Source organism: Talaromyces proteolyticus, assembly GCF_021365285.1.
Source record: "Talaromyces proteolyticus strain PMI_201 chromosome Unknown BGW36scaffold_1, whole genome shotgun sequence".
NCBI lineage: Eukaryota > Fungi > Ascomycota > Eurotiomycetes > Eurotiales > Trichocomaceae > Talaromyces > Talaromyces proteolyticus.
This window is the reverse complement of record NW_025764277.1, coordinates 2621783-2638064: the sequence shown is the minus strand read 5'-3', so window position 1 is coordinate 2638064 and position 16282 is coordinate 2621783. Positions and strand designations below refer to the sequence as shown.

Genomic DNA, 16282 nt, shown 5'->3' with positions numbered 1-16282 from the left:
CTTGTACGCATTTTATTAACCATGATTCGAAATCTAGCTCAAACGTGTCAAAAATGAATACTCTTTTGTGTCACCATACTCCTATTTTATAAAACCATCTTTCGTACCCCGTATGAAGTCGTTGGTTGTCTCAATTCATAAATTCCACGCAACTGAGGTGTTGCAAAATCATTTTAAAAAAGAAATATGCAATAGTCGGATATTATTGGTGAAAATTCCCATTTCCGTGCAGATTACTACAGGAGGTCATTTGGTCACTTCTTTCTTTTTTCGTGCATCTCTTTAATTTTACTTGATTTTCTGTATGCATAGCTTAGCGCATAATTGACTTCGCTTAAATGAATAAAGTAGTTGCTTTTTTAATGTAATTGTTTATTGCTGTTGTCGTTTCTTTTTGTGATCAGCGTACATGACTCCGGTGTTTCAGAGTACACTTCACAAGGTCAACCACCTATTCCGCATGCCAAGAGAGTGAACAGCGCTATGCGGCGCCGTGTGAAGAATCCACCTTGGGTCCATATGAATCCGAGGTCCATCCCACAGGTCTGGAACTTATTCCCTATCCCACGGAAGTTCGCCGTGGGAGCCAATAGCGGACTAGTTTAATCGACTGTCACACATATTCTTGCTGCACCCAGCTGTGCGGCGCTACACAGCTGCACCATGCAGTGTTATTTCCGTTGCTCATTCCTAAGCTGTTAATTAGCAGGATGGGTGATCGACGCCCGGGATCGGCAGGCCTGTTGAGGTACCTCTGAAACATTTCTGCAAACACCCACCATGCAACAGCTACCTGACAAACTCCTCCGTTCCGTACATCGTAGTTCCTGTTTCTTGCGGCTGTAGCACGCACCATCATTCCAGCTGAATCCGTCGCCCCAGCGTAACTTCTAACTCTAAGTCCGAAAGGTGGTGGTGATCAACCCAAATCCCGCCTACCTATCTTACAGGAGAACATAGTACTCGTAATCCAAATACAAAAAAACTCAAGCGCTGCAAAGCCTCGTTGACAAATCTCCGACATCGCGCTGATTTGTTGAGTTAGGAGTAAACTTAAGTGTGCTAGTCATTCGCATATCCGTACAAAATACGGTTAGTTTCCAGCCTTCGGCATCAGTTGCAGCATTGTGGCGGCTGGCTTTTCAGAATCAGGCTAGCGCCGCAGATCATGTGACTGGGGTGATGGATGATGCTGACGGGCAGTCAGTGGTCAGATGCGATAATCGCTTCCATCCCTTCCCTTTCCCGTCGCAGCTGGGGCCAGAGGCTGGCTGCTATCCAAGACTTTGACAGTCTCGGTGTGACTTTAGGGTCGACTGGTGAACCTAGTCGGGGCAAGTCGGAATAAGAGCTGGTGCTATGACGATTGATCCCCAGTTCCGTCCAAAAGTCAAAAGTCAAGTCAAAGCTCAGAGTCAGCGGTACAACCAAGGAAAGACGAGCAGTATGATTCTATGCGAGGACCATGCGAGAACATGAAACCCCCAAGACGAACAATCCAAAGGCCGTTGAACCTTCTGGTCGGCCCTAGACATGATCCTCGCTGACAGGTGGGGGCTTGAATAGGTAGCAATGGACTTGATTGGGGGGGGGCAGGCGTCAGACGTGAACCCGAGTATGATAATAATCAATGCTATTAATTAATGTGTTATTCCCTCACCCCGCACGTACCAGAGTTGGAGATACCGGAGGAGAGTTTTGCCGCGACTCAGGCATAATCCCAGACCCTTTCTGTTAGTGGGCGCCTACACCCACTCCACGTAACTGCTCAGACCTATGAAGTATTGAATAGAGATGATGATCATCCAAACAATGATCGATACGGCTACATGTGGCCCGTGTGTTGATCTGACGCCTGGCGCATCAATTCCTTCTCTGATACGGATGACAGTACGGAGTATTGAAAAGAGTTTGCGTACGCCAGCCACAGAGCCTTTGTGCGAGGCTTTGCGCGTGGGATAACCAAGGTCTAGAGCTGATGGTCGACGGGAGATACTGCCATTGTAATTAGTGCCCGAGCTTTTACCGAAATTTCATTGGCCTACGACAGGAGATTAAGCGGTTATACTCATTATTATCTCCGACCGTCCGGGTGTATTCTTTCGACAAAGAGTGATCTTGCAGTGTCCACGGTCTGGCACAAGTGAACTTTGAATGAAGGCTTGAGTTGCACCTTCATTTGTCTCCAGGTGACGTATCTAGAATTCTCGATACGGTCGGGGCAACTGCCAGTCCTTGCTGTCAACCCCGTTGGGCATCGCCGATGTACTTTATGCGTACAGGTGATCTCCTGCAGTTAGGTTGCTAGCGAGCCACTGCAGCGGTCCAGCGCGACGCGTCGGCAGTTCACCAGACCAGACGGCTGGGATTGAGTCATTAGTGCCTGGGATGAGCATTTCCATATTCCAATCATAGCATCCAATGCGAGGATCGCCATAGCCAACCAACTCGCGTTCATGGTCAGTGATCAACATGTCGAGTCTCTCAGATCGTAATATATAATACTATTCTGCTCTGTTGGTCCGCTGTGCCAATCTTTGTCGAGCCTCGCATCGTAATGCACCTGATCAATCCGTAAACGCTGACAAACGGAAGGAAGCTGTAAACTAGCCGTGCAGCAATCTAATAGCAGAACTCAGATTCCTGATGGCGACAGTGCATGATGACTCGCTTTGCTCTCATGATGGTGTGAGTTGTAACCAGTCAGACAGGTCACAGCTGGAACTGGAGCTTGGCAAGAGCAGGCGAAGCATGATTGGACGGAGGCCTGGCAAAGGCAACAAAGCAACAAAGCAACGATAACCCCAATCATTGATCAATCGCGAATCCGCATGCGATGGGTCTAGTCTGCGACAGTCTAGTCTGATCGGGGAGATAGTGCAGTGCCAGAGCCGACCACAGAGAGAGGAAGGTCCGGGGTTGGTCAGACCAGCGCGGCGTTATTACCCAAGTAGGGCAAACGCCCAGATCGCCGGCACCGCTAGCGGCCTAGAGCACGCTGGCCGCTTACACGCCACGTGAGGACCTAACGGGAATTATTCCGCCAGCCAACCAGGTGCTGCAGATCAGCTGACTTCCAGTTCTCTGCGGGTCTCCACCGCCAACACGCCAAAGGAGTCAAGGGCTTGGATATGATCCGCGGATCTCCCCGCCCGGCGCTGACCCGATGGGGTAATAATGCTCTCCAGGCCCAGACTCGCTTGCTCCCTTGGCACCGGACCACGTAATGACTGAGTCCAACCCTGGCGCCGATCGGCCCTGAGCAGTGAGTAAGGAGATCTGCGGCCATGATTCAAGCGGTGATCCTCGCTTAGCAGTTCCATCTGGCCGTGACGCGTCCTCTGCTAGTCACTCCTACTCTGCACTACGCCGTCCTGGTGTACAGAGTATTTGCTAACCTATGTTAATTCTATTGCCTAGTGTTGGCTGGGTTACCTTTTTTTCTCGGGGCATTTCGTTTCCGAGCGATACGTATCCTTTACGCCTACCTAGTGCGCCCTAGCGTCAGGACAACATCATTGCTTAATCAGTCATTAATAATTAATAATTGAATTTCCAGGTTCACCGAAATGTCCGTAGTCGCCGGTGTCTGGGGGGGCCTGCACTGCCAGCTCTCCCAGGATGATCGACCACTGGCCGGCTTCCGACTGACTGACGTGTTGACACTGTCATACTCCTTGATTTTGACAGGTGTCTACTCATGTCCGATAGCTTCACTTGCAGAGAATGAATAGGATATCACAAATGAGAAGCAAAGAATAGATCCATCGTAGTGAATTAGCCGACTGATCGCACGCAGGGAGCCACGGACTTGGACTGGTCGTACGATCATCACCCAAGCAAATCCACGCCGCATTGACCCGAACCTCTTGGATCTGAGAGCCGCGCATGATTGGCTACCCAGACTGTGGGCAGATCCCGGGCCCTCCACATGGTGTTGGGATGCGTAAATAATAATAAATAATTACAATAAGAATAACAACCATATAAAATAACACAAAGTAAATTTACGACAACGGCCAATCCAGAGGTGCCTTACAAGTCACATCATCACGCCAAAGTCTAAACACCTCAATATAGACATTGTGGTAGCACGAGACCAGTCATAGTGTCAGGCGCTTGGCCCGATATGGGCTAGTCCGGGTCACTTCCTTGCGGAAGATCCTCCCGTAGCTAATAATAATAGAATAATAATATAATAGTACGTATCATAATGCTCCTATTAAAATAACTGATCCCTAGCGCGAATCGTAAAATACAGGTTGCGCGTAATTAATCCGTTTCCAGCGTATGGATACCAGGTTTACGTATCGCTCGTAACATCCCGGGCTAGCGTGGCCAGCGGGCGATCCCCGTTAGCAGCGAAATTAAATTGCGCTAGTCCCAGTGGGGCAGGTTTGAACCGCCGCTCAGCAAAGAGGATATGAAAATTACCGGATTGAGGGCTGATCGGCCCCTTTGAGGACGTGTGCCACGGTCCCCGCGCTCGACCAGCTTCCGTTCCAGGGTTCCATGGAAATCTTGCTGACTCTCCGATCCGTCGCTCAGCGGTTTAGTCTCGCGTTTCACTACACACAGTGACACAGCCTGGTGATGAGGAACAGGTGGCTTTGCAGAATCATCATGATCCTTCGCGCTGCCAACTAACTCTGGTGGCTAGCCGCTGTGGCCCTTCAATAAATAGAAACACAGGCAGAAAGTACCGCCATTGGACGCACACTAGCCTCGAACGCCCTGGACAGAGCGACAGCGAGTGCAATGTAGGCGATCAGTCTCGTACGAGAGAGCCAATCATCGGGCGTGAACCTTGAACAATTAAACTTTCGCCCAGACCTGTTGATAAGGCCATACGCGTGGCTCTCGCTAATTAAATTTTAACTGTGCAGCGCAGCCTGCATCGCCCGAAGCCGACCCTGTAATAATAATAACAATAAACCATAGCACACTGCAGCACTGAGATACGAACTAATAGGCTGCGGAGTATCTAATTCTTCCAGAACTATACGAGCGTTTGTGGGGCTTTTTGGTTTGTTTTTCTTTGAACCCTCATCCGAGCGGTATACTACGGCAGACGAGCAGTCACTTGAGCGCCCCCATCCGAGAGGATCACGTCGACCCCTCGCTTAAAAGGACAATTAATATTTAACACATTGGGACTCAAAAGTCTAAATTGTCCGCAGTCAAAGTCAAAACGACAGGATGATGCAAATCGTGTCGATCTGCGCCATATAGACAGAGAGGATTACCATAGCAGCATCGCATAGACTCTAGAGTCTAGAGTCGGTCTATGCGAGCTGTTGCTAAGACATTTCTCCACCAGTGGCTGATGGCCCGGCTCATCAGATATGAGATGAACCGGCCATACCAAACGCAATCATGCCAATCCGAATCAGTCTGATAGTAATAATAGTAGGGATCAAGGAAATGTCAGCGTGCACAGCCAATCGCATCAGGGCCCGGGGAACACTTTATACTAGTATATAGTTTACGTAGGAATGTGGAAATTGCAGGCCATGCACCATACCGCATAGGGAGCCACAGCCGGGCTTTGACTGTGGCCAGCCTCAGGCAGAGAGACGCCCGGGTGTCTAAGATCGCCTGGTTAGCACGCTGACTCTCAGCCAGTCAGGCGCCGGACAGGCCCCTCAACGAGCCAACCAACGGATCTTTCGTGCTTACCGCATTGGGCTACCGTCCGCCGACTGGTGTCAGACGAGCAACAGCACCGATATGCATTCTGGGCATTCTGGAAGTATTGTCGTGCGCGCTACCAGTACCGGATCCGTTACCCATACAGGGATACAGTCAATCATAGATACAAAGATCATACTATAGACTCTACCCAGTATAGCGATAAGTGATAATTAATACGGACCTAATCAATGGAAAACCCGCCCCCAAGGCGACGGGTTCGCCTGACCTGATCTGACAGCCTAGACACCAGCCAAAAGGATTCCTCTTCGCACTCCGTACTTGACCACCCCGTTTGCAGGCGGCTTCTGCCGCACTTTGGTCAGTCCTGGTATAGAGTATAGACGGACATATCGATCCTTCGCGGACCATCATCGCCCTAATCGGGACTAGCGCAAAAGAGCCTTTGCGCAGAGTCCCGTCACAGCAAAATACGATCGACGGCGGGAAATGAGATCACACAGGCCTCAACAGACCCCCAAGTCCGCCAGGTCTGTGTAAAGCGTACGTGGAAAACGGTAATAATAGAACCGTAGTAAGGGGACGAAGATTGTACCAGTCGTTCGCAGCCACCGGAGATCATCATTTCCGTACGACACAGCAAGTTACACGGAGTTACGGAGTCCACTCCGCAGCAAAGGACAGTGGGAGACCATGTGGTTTGTAAGGATCGGCGCTAGCAGGCTCCCGGATTCGGCAACGACAAATGGTGAGTGGCTTTTGATGGGTCCAGAGCATGGCTGATCCTCGCTTAAAACCACGGGGCCGGTGGACCCCGTGCTGATTGGCTGCTGTTGGATCTGTCAAAGCCCCGCTGCCCAAGCCAGGGTGTCCTCCGCCCGCCGCGTCAGGTCTAGACCTGATACGGAAACATAGCTCCGAGGCTACTTTGGCGTGTGGCCAATCGTAGCCGAGCGCATATAATACATTGTTGAAGTTGACTCTGGTCGCCCCATGGCGCTAGTAAGGAGTCCCTGTACAGTGTATTGGATACACCGTATTTTGTCGGTAATACGGTATGGTATGGACCGCCACGAGACGGCGCGCCGGGATTGTCTGGGTGTGGGGAACAAAGCACGTTCGTCGAGGGCTCGCCTCGTTACAGAATACTAGGCGAAGTACGGATTATGTACAGTATCATCATTAAGGGTTGCCAATGGAGAGGAGTCTAATGATCCGCGGCACCTGCACACTCGCCCGTACCGAGGGGCTGGGAGGCGCGGCCCTGATCAAAGCCAAAGTCCCTAATGAATGATTCTTAGCACGGCTATTATTATGATTCCTGATTGCTATCGTCGTCATTCGCTCGAACTAACCACTGTTCGTTGTTGGTTGCCCACCCAGCCCCAGTCGAGTCGTGGAGGTGACTCGACAATTCATAACTCCGCGCTTCCCACCTTTCTTTCTGATAGACGCTCTGATGCTCTTCTGCTCTACTACCGCTCTTCCCTGATTCTCGCCTGGCCATAGCCTTTCTACTCTCCCTTCAACTATCAGCTACAGCTAGAGGAGATACAATCAACAAACCAGCCATGAAGGTCGCCAGTCTGATGACCACCGAGTGGTCCGACACTCGTCGCCGCTCGTCATCCGGCTCGCAGCCCAGCCCAGTCACCGGCACCATAAGAAAATACGACGAATATGAAGAGAAGGCCCAATCATACACACACTCGTACTCACATTCACACTCACACTCATACTTTGCGCCCCTCAACACTCGAGCGTCGCCGCAGCTGCCTCTGTCTCCCCCGGCCGAGGATCAGCGCAAATGCTCACTGCCATCCATATCCAGCCTCTTGGAAGGCGCAAACAGCGTGCCAGCAGCAAGTATGTTCAACTTGTCAATTCTATAAAATGTATGAGACACTCAGCTAACATCCCCAGAACGAGCTCGTCACAATTCCACTGAGTACAGCCGCGTCTTTCTGCCTCCAACACCACCCATGCGCCCTTGCTCTGGGCTCGCAGAAGGCCGCTCGCCCTCATCTTTCTCCAGACGATCTCACTCAGCCTCAGTCAGCAGTGCGCCACCTATGCAGCAATCGCAATCGCAGGCCTCGCTTCCATCTATTGCAGCTTCTCTGCCAACGCCCCCTTCAGAGCGGGGTTCCGTATCGCAGGAATTGCACATGTCTCCTCCTGCTCCCATTAATACCACCACCAACTCTTCCACCTATCCTGCTGTAGCCTCATCGAGCGCAAACTCGTTCACCCCGACCAATGAGCCGCAGTATCCTCGCGCACACAGCGTGTCAGCACCAGTGACACCCAGCCATGTTCCACCCATGATTTCGCCCGTCAATCCAGCTTGGCAACACCACCACTACTTCCCACCATCCGGCGCTGCGTCCTACCCACAGAACCACGACCGATACGTCTGCCGAACCTGCCATAAGGCATTCTCGCGGCCGTCCAGTCTGCGCATTCACTCGCATAGTCACACGGGCGAGAAGCCGTTCCGCTGTACCCATGTGGGTTGCGGTAAGGCGTTTAGCGTTCGCAGCAACATGAAGCGCCACGAACGGGGGTGTCACAGTGGGCGACCATTAGCGGCTATCGTTTGATTCGTAACCTGTGGAATATTTTTCACTGTATTCTTTCTCTACTTTTAATCTGTTTCATTTACACACGACTCTTGTCAGGTTTACGGATGGCGTTTGTACAAAAGTGGGCAGGTCAAGTTGTGACATATACCCCTGATGCATGGAGTTGGTGATTGGAATTTCTTCTCTTCGTGAATATATTATTACTTCAACACTATCTAGATGGTAACAGTACCACCAAAATCCCGAATCAATTTCCATTATTAGAGCATATCATCTAGCTGAGCCAAGCCTTTACTCTGGGCTGCACTCGGCCCCATATGGCTGGCCCAACATCCACGAGGACGAGGATGTAACCCTACTACCTGGTTGTTGGGCGACTACTGGTCGAACATCCGTTATTTAATAGTAATATTATTAGTACGTACTATTCTAATATTATACAATTTATTCTTAGCGAGGACATGGATTATGGGGAAGCCACATGTCTCTCTCGTGGGTCTTGTGTTGAGTGACTAGAGTCTTGACTGGCACTTGTCGGGACTCTAGTCTCTAGGTGTCAGACGCACATGGCAACCTGTATATCCACTTCTCGTAAATAATTCTCACTAACAGCAGACACAGCATATCCGCTGATCGTCCGTTACCTTTAGAGTCGGCACTTTCTTGCACATTGTTATCGGCTCAGCCCGCAGAAGCTGACATTGATCTACCAATCAAGTGTCTTTTTATTCTGCATCTACTTCTTCATCCAGGCGGCTATCGTCTTCCTTTCCAACATAACATACACTCCATTGTCGTTTTCGTCGTTGTATCTAGCTGTAAATATGTAGGGCCCGTGCAAAGATCACCATTAGAATCTGAAGCCCAGTGGCCAATATCCTTTTCATCGGAACCTCGCTTCCACCTCCCTCCAGCGCATAGTTCATTAACTAGTCAACTAGCAAGGATAGTCTGACAAGTCCAGGACGCAAACGATCCGACCTACTGTTAATCACAAAAGCATAAGAAATTAGTAAAACCTTGTCTTCTCTCTTGTGTTGTCTCGCTCGGCATTGTACTTTTCACCCCACTCTACGGAACAATAAAAAGCAAAAATGGTGTTGGACTGTTAGCAACTTGGCATTATTACTATTTTTATTGTTATTGCTCCATGAAAATCTTGTGTTGGAATTTGGAAGTGTAAAATAGATTGAATATACTAACGCCGGTGAATCACGTTGTGGCGAGAGACCTGAGTACGGCCCACAGGCAAACCAACTGCAAGTGATTAATGATTTACTAAGTTCAGACGCTATAACAAAGTAGGAAAAGTAGTACGCGAGGAAATATTAAAGTTAAAATATAATAAATAAAGGAATTGCCGACATGGAGTATTGATCTTTTCATATACGTACTTCTTGGATACTCAGTCACAGGTGACACAGTACGTATCTGTGTAATACTCCGTGGGTAGAGAGACTAGGGTTAGGAAGAGCACCACGGGTCGAAATTTTATTCTAGAATGTCAAGGAATCGCTACCAAAGGACGCACAGATCGCCCTTGGGGCTTTGTGTGGCGTGCTGCTGGTCAGCTACCTAGGACTAACTGCCTCTAGGAAAATGTGGCAACTGCTAAGGAAATACGGGTACCTTCTCCTCACTAAGGAGGATACTAGCTAAGGATCATCAACACTGGTAAAGGAGAAAATACGGCTTGTAAAAAATTGTAAAGCAAGAAGGAAATATGGGGAACGGAAGGATGCTTCCTACAGTGTTTACCCGGAAATAACAAATTGTACTCGGTTCAATCCCTGTGCGGATTGGACTAATGGGTTAGGGGTGGATGCAGATGTTATCGTTCAACAAGGGTCAAGCGTAGATCAATTTGGCTGCCTTGATTCGCATGGATCGTTTTTGTAGATCGGCAACTGATGGTGTGACGGAAGGTGGTCGGTCGGAACAAGACCTGATTCGACGAACATTGAGCCCACACTGAGACAGCAGACTACGTATTCTCAGAGTCAGAGCAGGCGCTACATCTGTACAGAGACCGGGTGGTGCATGCACCTCCACCGTCTTGCGTACTGCTCCGCCGTACTAGCAGGCTTGTACTGTATATGGCTCATTCGCCTGCATACAGCTCAAGTCTAGCCGACTACGCTGCGGATAGTGGGCCAGGCGAGTGCAAAGTGGCGAGTCAGTGCCTCGGAGGAGTGCGTTGAGTTTGTGCTAGTCGGAGATATTTGGTGGGGGAAGAGGAGGTGAAAGAAATGCGAAAGGATGGAATTATCCGTATGGCTAACCCAGATGGAGCTAGACGGCGAATGCCACATGGCAGAGCCACCACTAGATGGCTTGGCTGGCTGTTAGTAAAATGTCGCCAAGTAGTAACTCTTTTGGGTGCTGTAAGCGAGAGTAATGCAGGACGGAGATAATAATCACATAATACGTGGTGGTATGCCGAGCCTGTCCGTCGGTCATTACTGAAATTGTCGGATGTGACCATATCACAACCGCCGTCTCAACTGACTCATGGCACATGTACGTGTAGCCATGCATACAACCATCAGCGACGAATAATAATATCATATCATGTTACAGACAAATAACTTCAGCGGGAACCTTGACAGGCTAGTCTGATTTGCTGGGGCCGGCGCTTACATTCATACATGCACCATACCTACAAAGTCCAACTTACCCTGTATGATACCTGATTAATACACAGGTGTACAAGCCCTAGGCCAGCACTCGGAAGCCAGCCCGGCTGTGGAGGTGAAGTACTAATGGCCTGCTAAACTAATGATCTGTTGTTGGCCAGTGGCAACTCGGATACCTGCGGCTGAGCTGATCTAGCATTGCATGACGATTAAAAGTTGACCATTTTTCTGCTTGGTCGTCAATGTAGAAGACAACAATATCGAAAATTATTGTTTCACTACTATACCGACATACAAGCGATTAGTGCTAATTAACTCTTTGCACCAACGCTGCCAACATGGCTGATGGTTGACTGTAGACAATTCTTGTTGTTGGTATACATGATTATTAATTGAGAGCTTTCCGAGTCAGAACAACAGCGGAATGGTCCGCCCCGGCGAATTCAGCTTACTCGATAGAGCCATGAGAGCGATCCGGTGAAGACGCTACCGGGAAAGCCCGGCTTTCAAGCTCGATCCCTCAGACCGAGCTCAGGGCAATAACACACAGGCTTCCAAGGTCGTATTGGCTCGTGGACAGTGGAGCTTCAGGAGAGCTTCTTTTCAATCTAGAAACAAACCGGTACGTACAGTAACTCTCCTGTGGTGCTATTAATCGCAACGTTGCGAGCTAACAGAATAGCGCAACGTGGCAAAGCACCAAGAGCTGAATGTCTACGAAGTGGACTGCTTCTACTATTCAAATAACTTAAGTTGCTAATGGTGGATTTGAAATAGCGCAATAATACAGTTCAGTCTCATTCGAACAGCCCACATTGAAGCTATGAAAAGCTATCTATGATTTTGCTTTGATAAGGATTGATAGTGGAAATGCCCATATTTAATTCCTCGATATCGAAAATACCCTGTTAGGTAAAAATAATGACTGCTACTGACGAGAAAATATGTTGGATAGCTTATCCTTCGGGGTAACCTCGGCGGCGAGAGCTGAAATCAACGAGGCTGTGTTTATCTCTATTTCAAGCCATTTTGTTTATAAAGGGATAGCTTAGCATATATTGCTTTTACTGCTATATTATCAACTGGTATTATCCAACATCAATGAATTTAGAACTAGTCCATCGGAAGTCCCCGACGCCGTGCCATTTCCACATGGCCATCCTTCATCTATCCACCCAACTACGGAGCGGATACGAGTGGAGTGTTTAAGTTATTGTTACTTTCGATCTCATAATATACCTAATAAAGGCTAGCTTCGTGGGAATAGTGAGGTTGGCACCAGAGATATGCTTGAGGAAGTTGTGATGACTTAGCTAGTTTGGTGCGCATTGAATTGAGTTATTGAATTCTTGATTCAATAGTGAGGGATCATATGAGAAGGATGTGTCTACGAACTGGGAAGGTGATTAAGAGTTCGGGCTCCACTGGATAGCTTGCTGTACGGTCATGAATAATGAGAGGGAAATAACAGAAGTGAGGATAGTATCAAATAGGAAACATGACAAGGTCTAAGAGTTCAAATGATATATATCAACCAGAAAAGTGTTATGAGTTCCAAGGATATCAATTGTGAGGTAATTCGTGCAAGGGTTCAACCGTAACATACTTACAGTATGCACATGTACCATATTCATCAACTATGTCATGTGAATTATACTCCACGTACTTTTCGAGACTTAACGTTCATATTTTCGAATCTAGTATTATATCTATGCTCTAAACACCATCCTATGCAATCGCCACCATAAGGGACTAGGGTATAATAAAAACCTGCATATCTAAGATTCCAACGCCTCGCAATGATTAATATGAATGATACTTCGAAATACCTTTTAATGAAATGCAAAATCAGGTGCCGCCAAGCTTGATAGGACTGGAATATCGTCCGCATCAGGAACCTGAACCGTAGCTGGAGATTCGCTGCGCGTCATTGGCAAAGGGGTCCCCCTGGAATTGGCTCTCTGTCGCATTGCCGTCTGACGCAAGCTCATTGCGCTGCTACCACGACCACGGCCGGACATGCGACGACCAGAGAGCCGCTGGCTTTCCACCCATGGAGAAAAGTCCTGGCTGCTCCAGCTAGACACATGTGGACGTGCACCGAAGGGGAGATTGGAGTAGCTGCCGCTTGATCGAACAGAATCAGAGCCCTGTTGTGAGACTGATCTGCTTGGGCCTGACTTTTGTTCTTCGTTGCCATCTTCATCCTCCTCCGGTACTGGCAACATTTCCAAGTTTGGGAATGGAGCGGTGCGATCATCTTCGTCCTCGATTTTCAGCTGTCGTTGAACTGAGCGAACTTCGAATGAGACTTCTACCGGTCCGTCCTCTACGACTGCTCGACGTGATCGTGAAGGAGGGAGGTCCAGACCAGCTTTTTCAACATGTGCTAAATATTTTGACCGCAATCCACGTAGTGATTTGGGTTTGAATTCTTCCTCCACCTTATCTCTCGATATCGACATATAAGTGCTAATTGCTCCAACACATATTGCCATGAGTAAAAAGACAGTTAGGATTCCTTGGATCACAATAATAACGATTCCGATCGCTGCGGTGGTCATTCGATCGATGTTGAAAGACGAGTCAAATGCTGATGATAAAGCCACCGTAGAGACCTTACTGAAGCCTAACAAATAAATAGTCAAAGTATTCAACCGGGCCGCCTCAAATGGCTTCATCCATATCATAGTAACGAGAGCAATGAACTCCACGGCCAGAATTCCAAATACTTGCGTCATTGGGTGACCGGCCGCGCCGCCAAAAAAGCAGGCACGGACAAACTCATACACCAACCATACGGCGAAGAAATACCAGCGCGTCCTCCTAAATCGGCCCGATAGCCAGCCGAATTTCCTCACGAATAGTTCAGTTTCATGAACTGAGCTTTCCGACTCCCCGTTTGTCACCGTCCACCACGGCACACTCAATACATTTTTAGAAGCCTTCTTTTCCTCGCTTAACCGACTCGCGCGGTATACTGCCAAGTACGGCAAAACACCTATCTTTTCTTGTTTGACAAGCAACTTGTCTGCTGTGACCTGTCCCGCTGTAAACCGGTCCCAAACTGCAAAGCCAGCGGCACCTCCTAGCAGCAAGATAATTAGGGCTAGGACAACACCAGCAATAGCTTTGACTCCGGTGGACCCTCCAAGCGTGAATTGAAACAATGCTAGAAAGCTGAGCACATAGAAGCCGACGAAACATCCTCTCAGAGTTAGTGAGATTGTATATGCCAACCAATGTGTGCGGAAATGTTGCCATTTATCTTCACCTATTTTGTTGTATTTTGCAAACCCATCGACTACCAACTTCAAAACCACACTTGCAAGGCACAGGCCACTAACCAAGACCAACCACCAAATAAGGCCAGTCAGAAATGCATTTGAGGCAGGAATGGTCTCCTCAGCAAGCGTCCCAGCAAAACCAGAGTAGTTCCCCGGTATCGGCAGACCAGGTTTCACAGGTCCACCATGCCATGGACTTGGGTAGAAAGAACCACCATCATTAGCACGGGGAAATATTGCTTGACTCCGTTTGTAAATCTGCGAAATATCAATTCCGCCAGCTAAATTGGCATTATCGACTCCAGCGGAAGCAGCCCCAACCATACTAATGTTGCCTCTATTACTTCCCAAAAATTGATTTATTGAGTCTTGCATCTTGACTGAATAGATCATCCCGGCAGCCCAAGCATAATTTGCCCAAAAGGCAACCAAAACACTGGGCCAGTTCATTGACAGCGCCCCCGTGAAGAAAATATGGTGGAATATGGCGAAAGCAACAAGCACGGATGGCGAATGTGCATAGTGGTTGCGATTTGACGAGGTACTCGGACCGTACACAGCGGCTGCTAGAGAGGATACCACAGCAACTATTGTGAAGATTCCCAGTATGCTAGAAACTGCTGCGGGTTGAGCGAAAGAATATCCATTAGTCAATACTGCTGCAAAGCAACCGATTTGCGACTGGGTGGCATTGGACAGGATACGGAATACCACCTGTCCTTCAAAGTCCGGAATCGAATAGGCGATCGATGGTATTGACGCAACGTATGATTCGCCGATAGGAATTGCGCCAGCAGCCACGGCCGTAGTGCCTGCGTTGAGAGGACACAACCTATAAAGTTCAGTTCTTGTAAGTCTAGATCATAGAAGTGTGGAACTTACCCTTGGAAATTGTTGTTGCAAGGGTTGAGGGTTAGCTCGAATCTTGTTTCGCCGTAGGCATACACGCCAATATATACTGTCCTCGTCAGCTTCTGGGGCCATGTTTACGGTGTGCACATACCCATGATATCATCATTGACAAGGGACGTTTGCGCTACCAAATTGAATGTCACGGTCATATTATCAGCATAATATGCGCCCTGAAGCTGTGTTACATTAAGTAGGGAATCGCCTTGGCAATCCCCAAAATCCAACGTCCACAGCGTTGGTTTGCGCTGGTCATCCAGGCATATCCGTTGCCCTGAGCTATCCTCGCCTTCAATGCAAGTTCCTGCTGCAATGACAGCAGTCCATAACCAGCAAAGAAGTATCAGGGCCAATGAAAGCGATGAGCTAAACCAGATGCGAGCCATAACTACCAGAAATGCTGCAAAATTATAGCTCAATTCGAAACTGTGTATGTCCTTCAATCACCTAGGAAACCGAAGGCGGTGATACGCCTCGAATTACGGCAATCGAGACTATTGAAATGGTCTGCGAGAAGTGTCCATGGTAAATACCGTACGAAATAATGGCATCGATTTTATCTTCTGTTTGTCAAACGAGGGAGGGTCCCAAGATGTCTCCACGTGCAAGCAACAAATGACCAGCCACGTGCAATGCGCAAAGATGTACTATTATTGGTGCCAACAATCAAATTCGGCAACAGCCATATGCAGTCGAGGAACGAGGGTTTTTCGGTCTGCAGGGCGTTCAGGGAGTCGATGTACTATTATTACCATTATTTTCGATGTCCAAAAAGGAGTCAACAAAGGACAGAAATAATAGAAACTGGTTGGCAAAGGATAATGTCTTGTCTTGCGTCTTGGCCTAAACAAAGACGGCAGGCGCCCACCAGTCACCGCAGGCGCAGGGGCCTTAGGCACCGGCTACTTGCTTAGTGCCAGTATCTACTGTAGATAGTTATTAACTTAGATCGTTGACAAATCACTACTCCAGTCCCAAGTAACTTACATACCACTGCGATTCACTGCCCAATATTCATTCCATCTTCTGGCAAATGCCGATCAGGTGGCAGCTGTGGCCTGACCGACTAATTCGCCGTGCAATCGTATTACTCGTCTCATGCACAGTGACCGCAACCGACGCCATAATATTAATTGGTGAATTGGCGTGCCCGCCGCAAATTATGCCAAACGCTGCTAAATTCCCAGTTTTGATCGAGCCAGGAACTAGCCTG

The 16282-nt window shown here is 48.6% G+C and overlaps 2 protein-coding genes across 2 annotated transcripts; one reads left to right on the top strand and one right to left on the bottom strand.

Moving 5' to 3' along the window:
* The first annotated feature begins 6856 nt into the window (after positions 1–6856).
* Positions 6857–8623, top strand: BGW36DRAFT_311236 (uncharacterized protein). Its single transcript, XM_046212470.1, has 2 exons — positions 6857–7518; positions 7576–8623. The coding sequence occupies exons 1-2, from the start codon at positions 7224–7226 to the stop codon at positions 8253–8255; spliced, it is 975 nt and encodes a 324-aa protein (XP_046078233.1). The 5' UTR covers positions 6857–7223; the 3' UTR covers positions 8256–8623.
* Positions 8624–12586: 3963 nt separating this feature from the next.
* On the bottom strand, positions 12587–15892 carry BGW36DRAFT_311235 (uncharacterized protein). Its single transcript, XM_046212469.1, has 3 exons — positions 15164–15892; positions 15043–15118; positions 12587–14992 (listed from the first exon to the last, which is right to left on the bottom strand). The coding sequence occupies exons 1-3, from the start codon at positions 15453–15455 to the stop codon at positions 12706–12708; spliced, it is 2655 nt and encodes an 884-aa protein (XP_046078232.1). The 5' UTR covers positions 15456–15892; the 3' UTR covers positions 12587–12705.
* Positions 15893–16282: the final 390 nt, after the last annotated feature.

What these genes read in the sequence shown, in the direction of transcription:
- BGW36DRAFT_311236 (XM_046212470.1), top strand. Translation starts at nt 7,224, where the DNA reads ATGAAGGTCGCCAGTCTGATGACCACCGAGTGGTCCGACACTCGTCGC. An exon ending in AAACAGCGTGCCAGCAGCAA is followed by an intron (nt 7,519 to 7,575) that starts GTATGTTCAACT and finishes TAACATCCCCAG; the next exon opens with AACGAGCTCGTCACAATTCC.
- BGW36DRAFT_311235 (XM_046212469.1), bottom strand. Translation starts at nt 15,455, where the DNA reads ATGGCTCGCATCTGGTTTAGCTCATCGCTTTCATTGGCCCTGATACTT. An exon ending in TGTCAATGATGATATCATGG is followed by an intron (nt 15,119 to 15,163) that starts GTATGTGCACAC and finishes TGACGAGGACAG; the next exon opens with TATATATTGGCGTGTATGCC. An exon ending in TGCAACAACAATTTCCAAGG is followed by an intron (nt 14,993 to 15,042) that starts GTAAGTTCCACA and finishes TGAACTTTATAG; the next exon opens with GTTGTGTCCTCTCAACGCAG.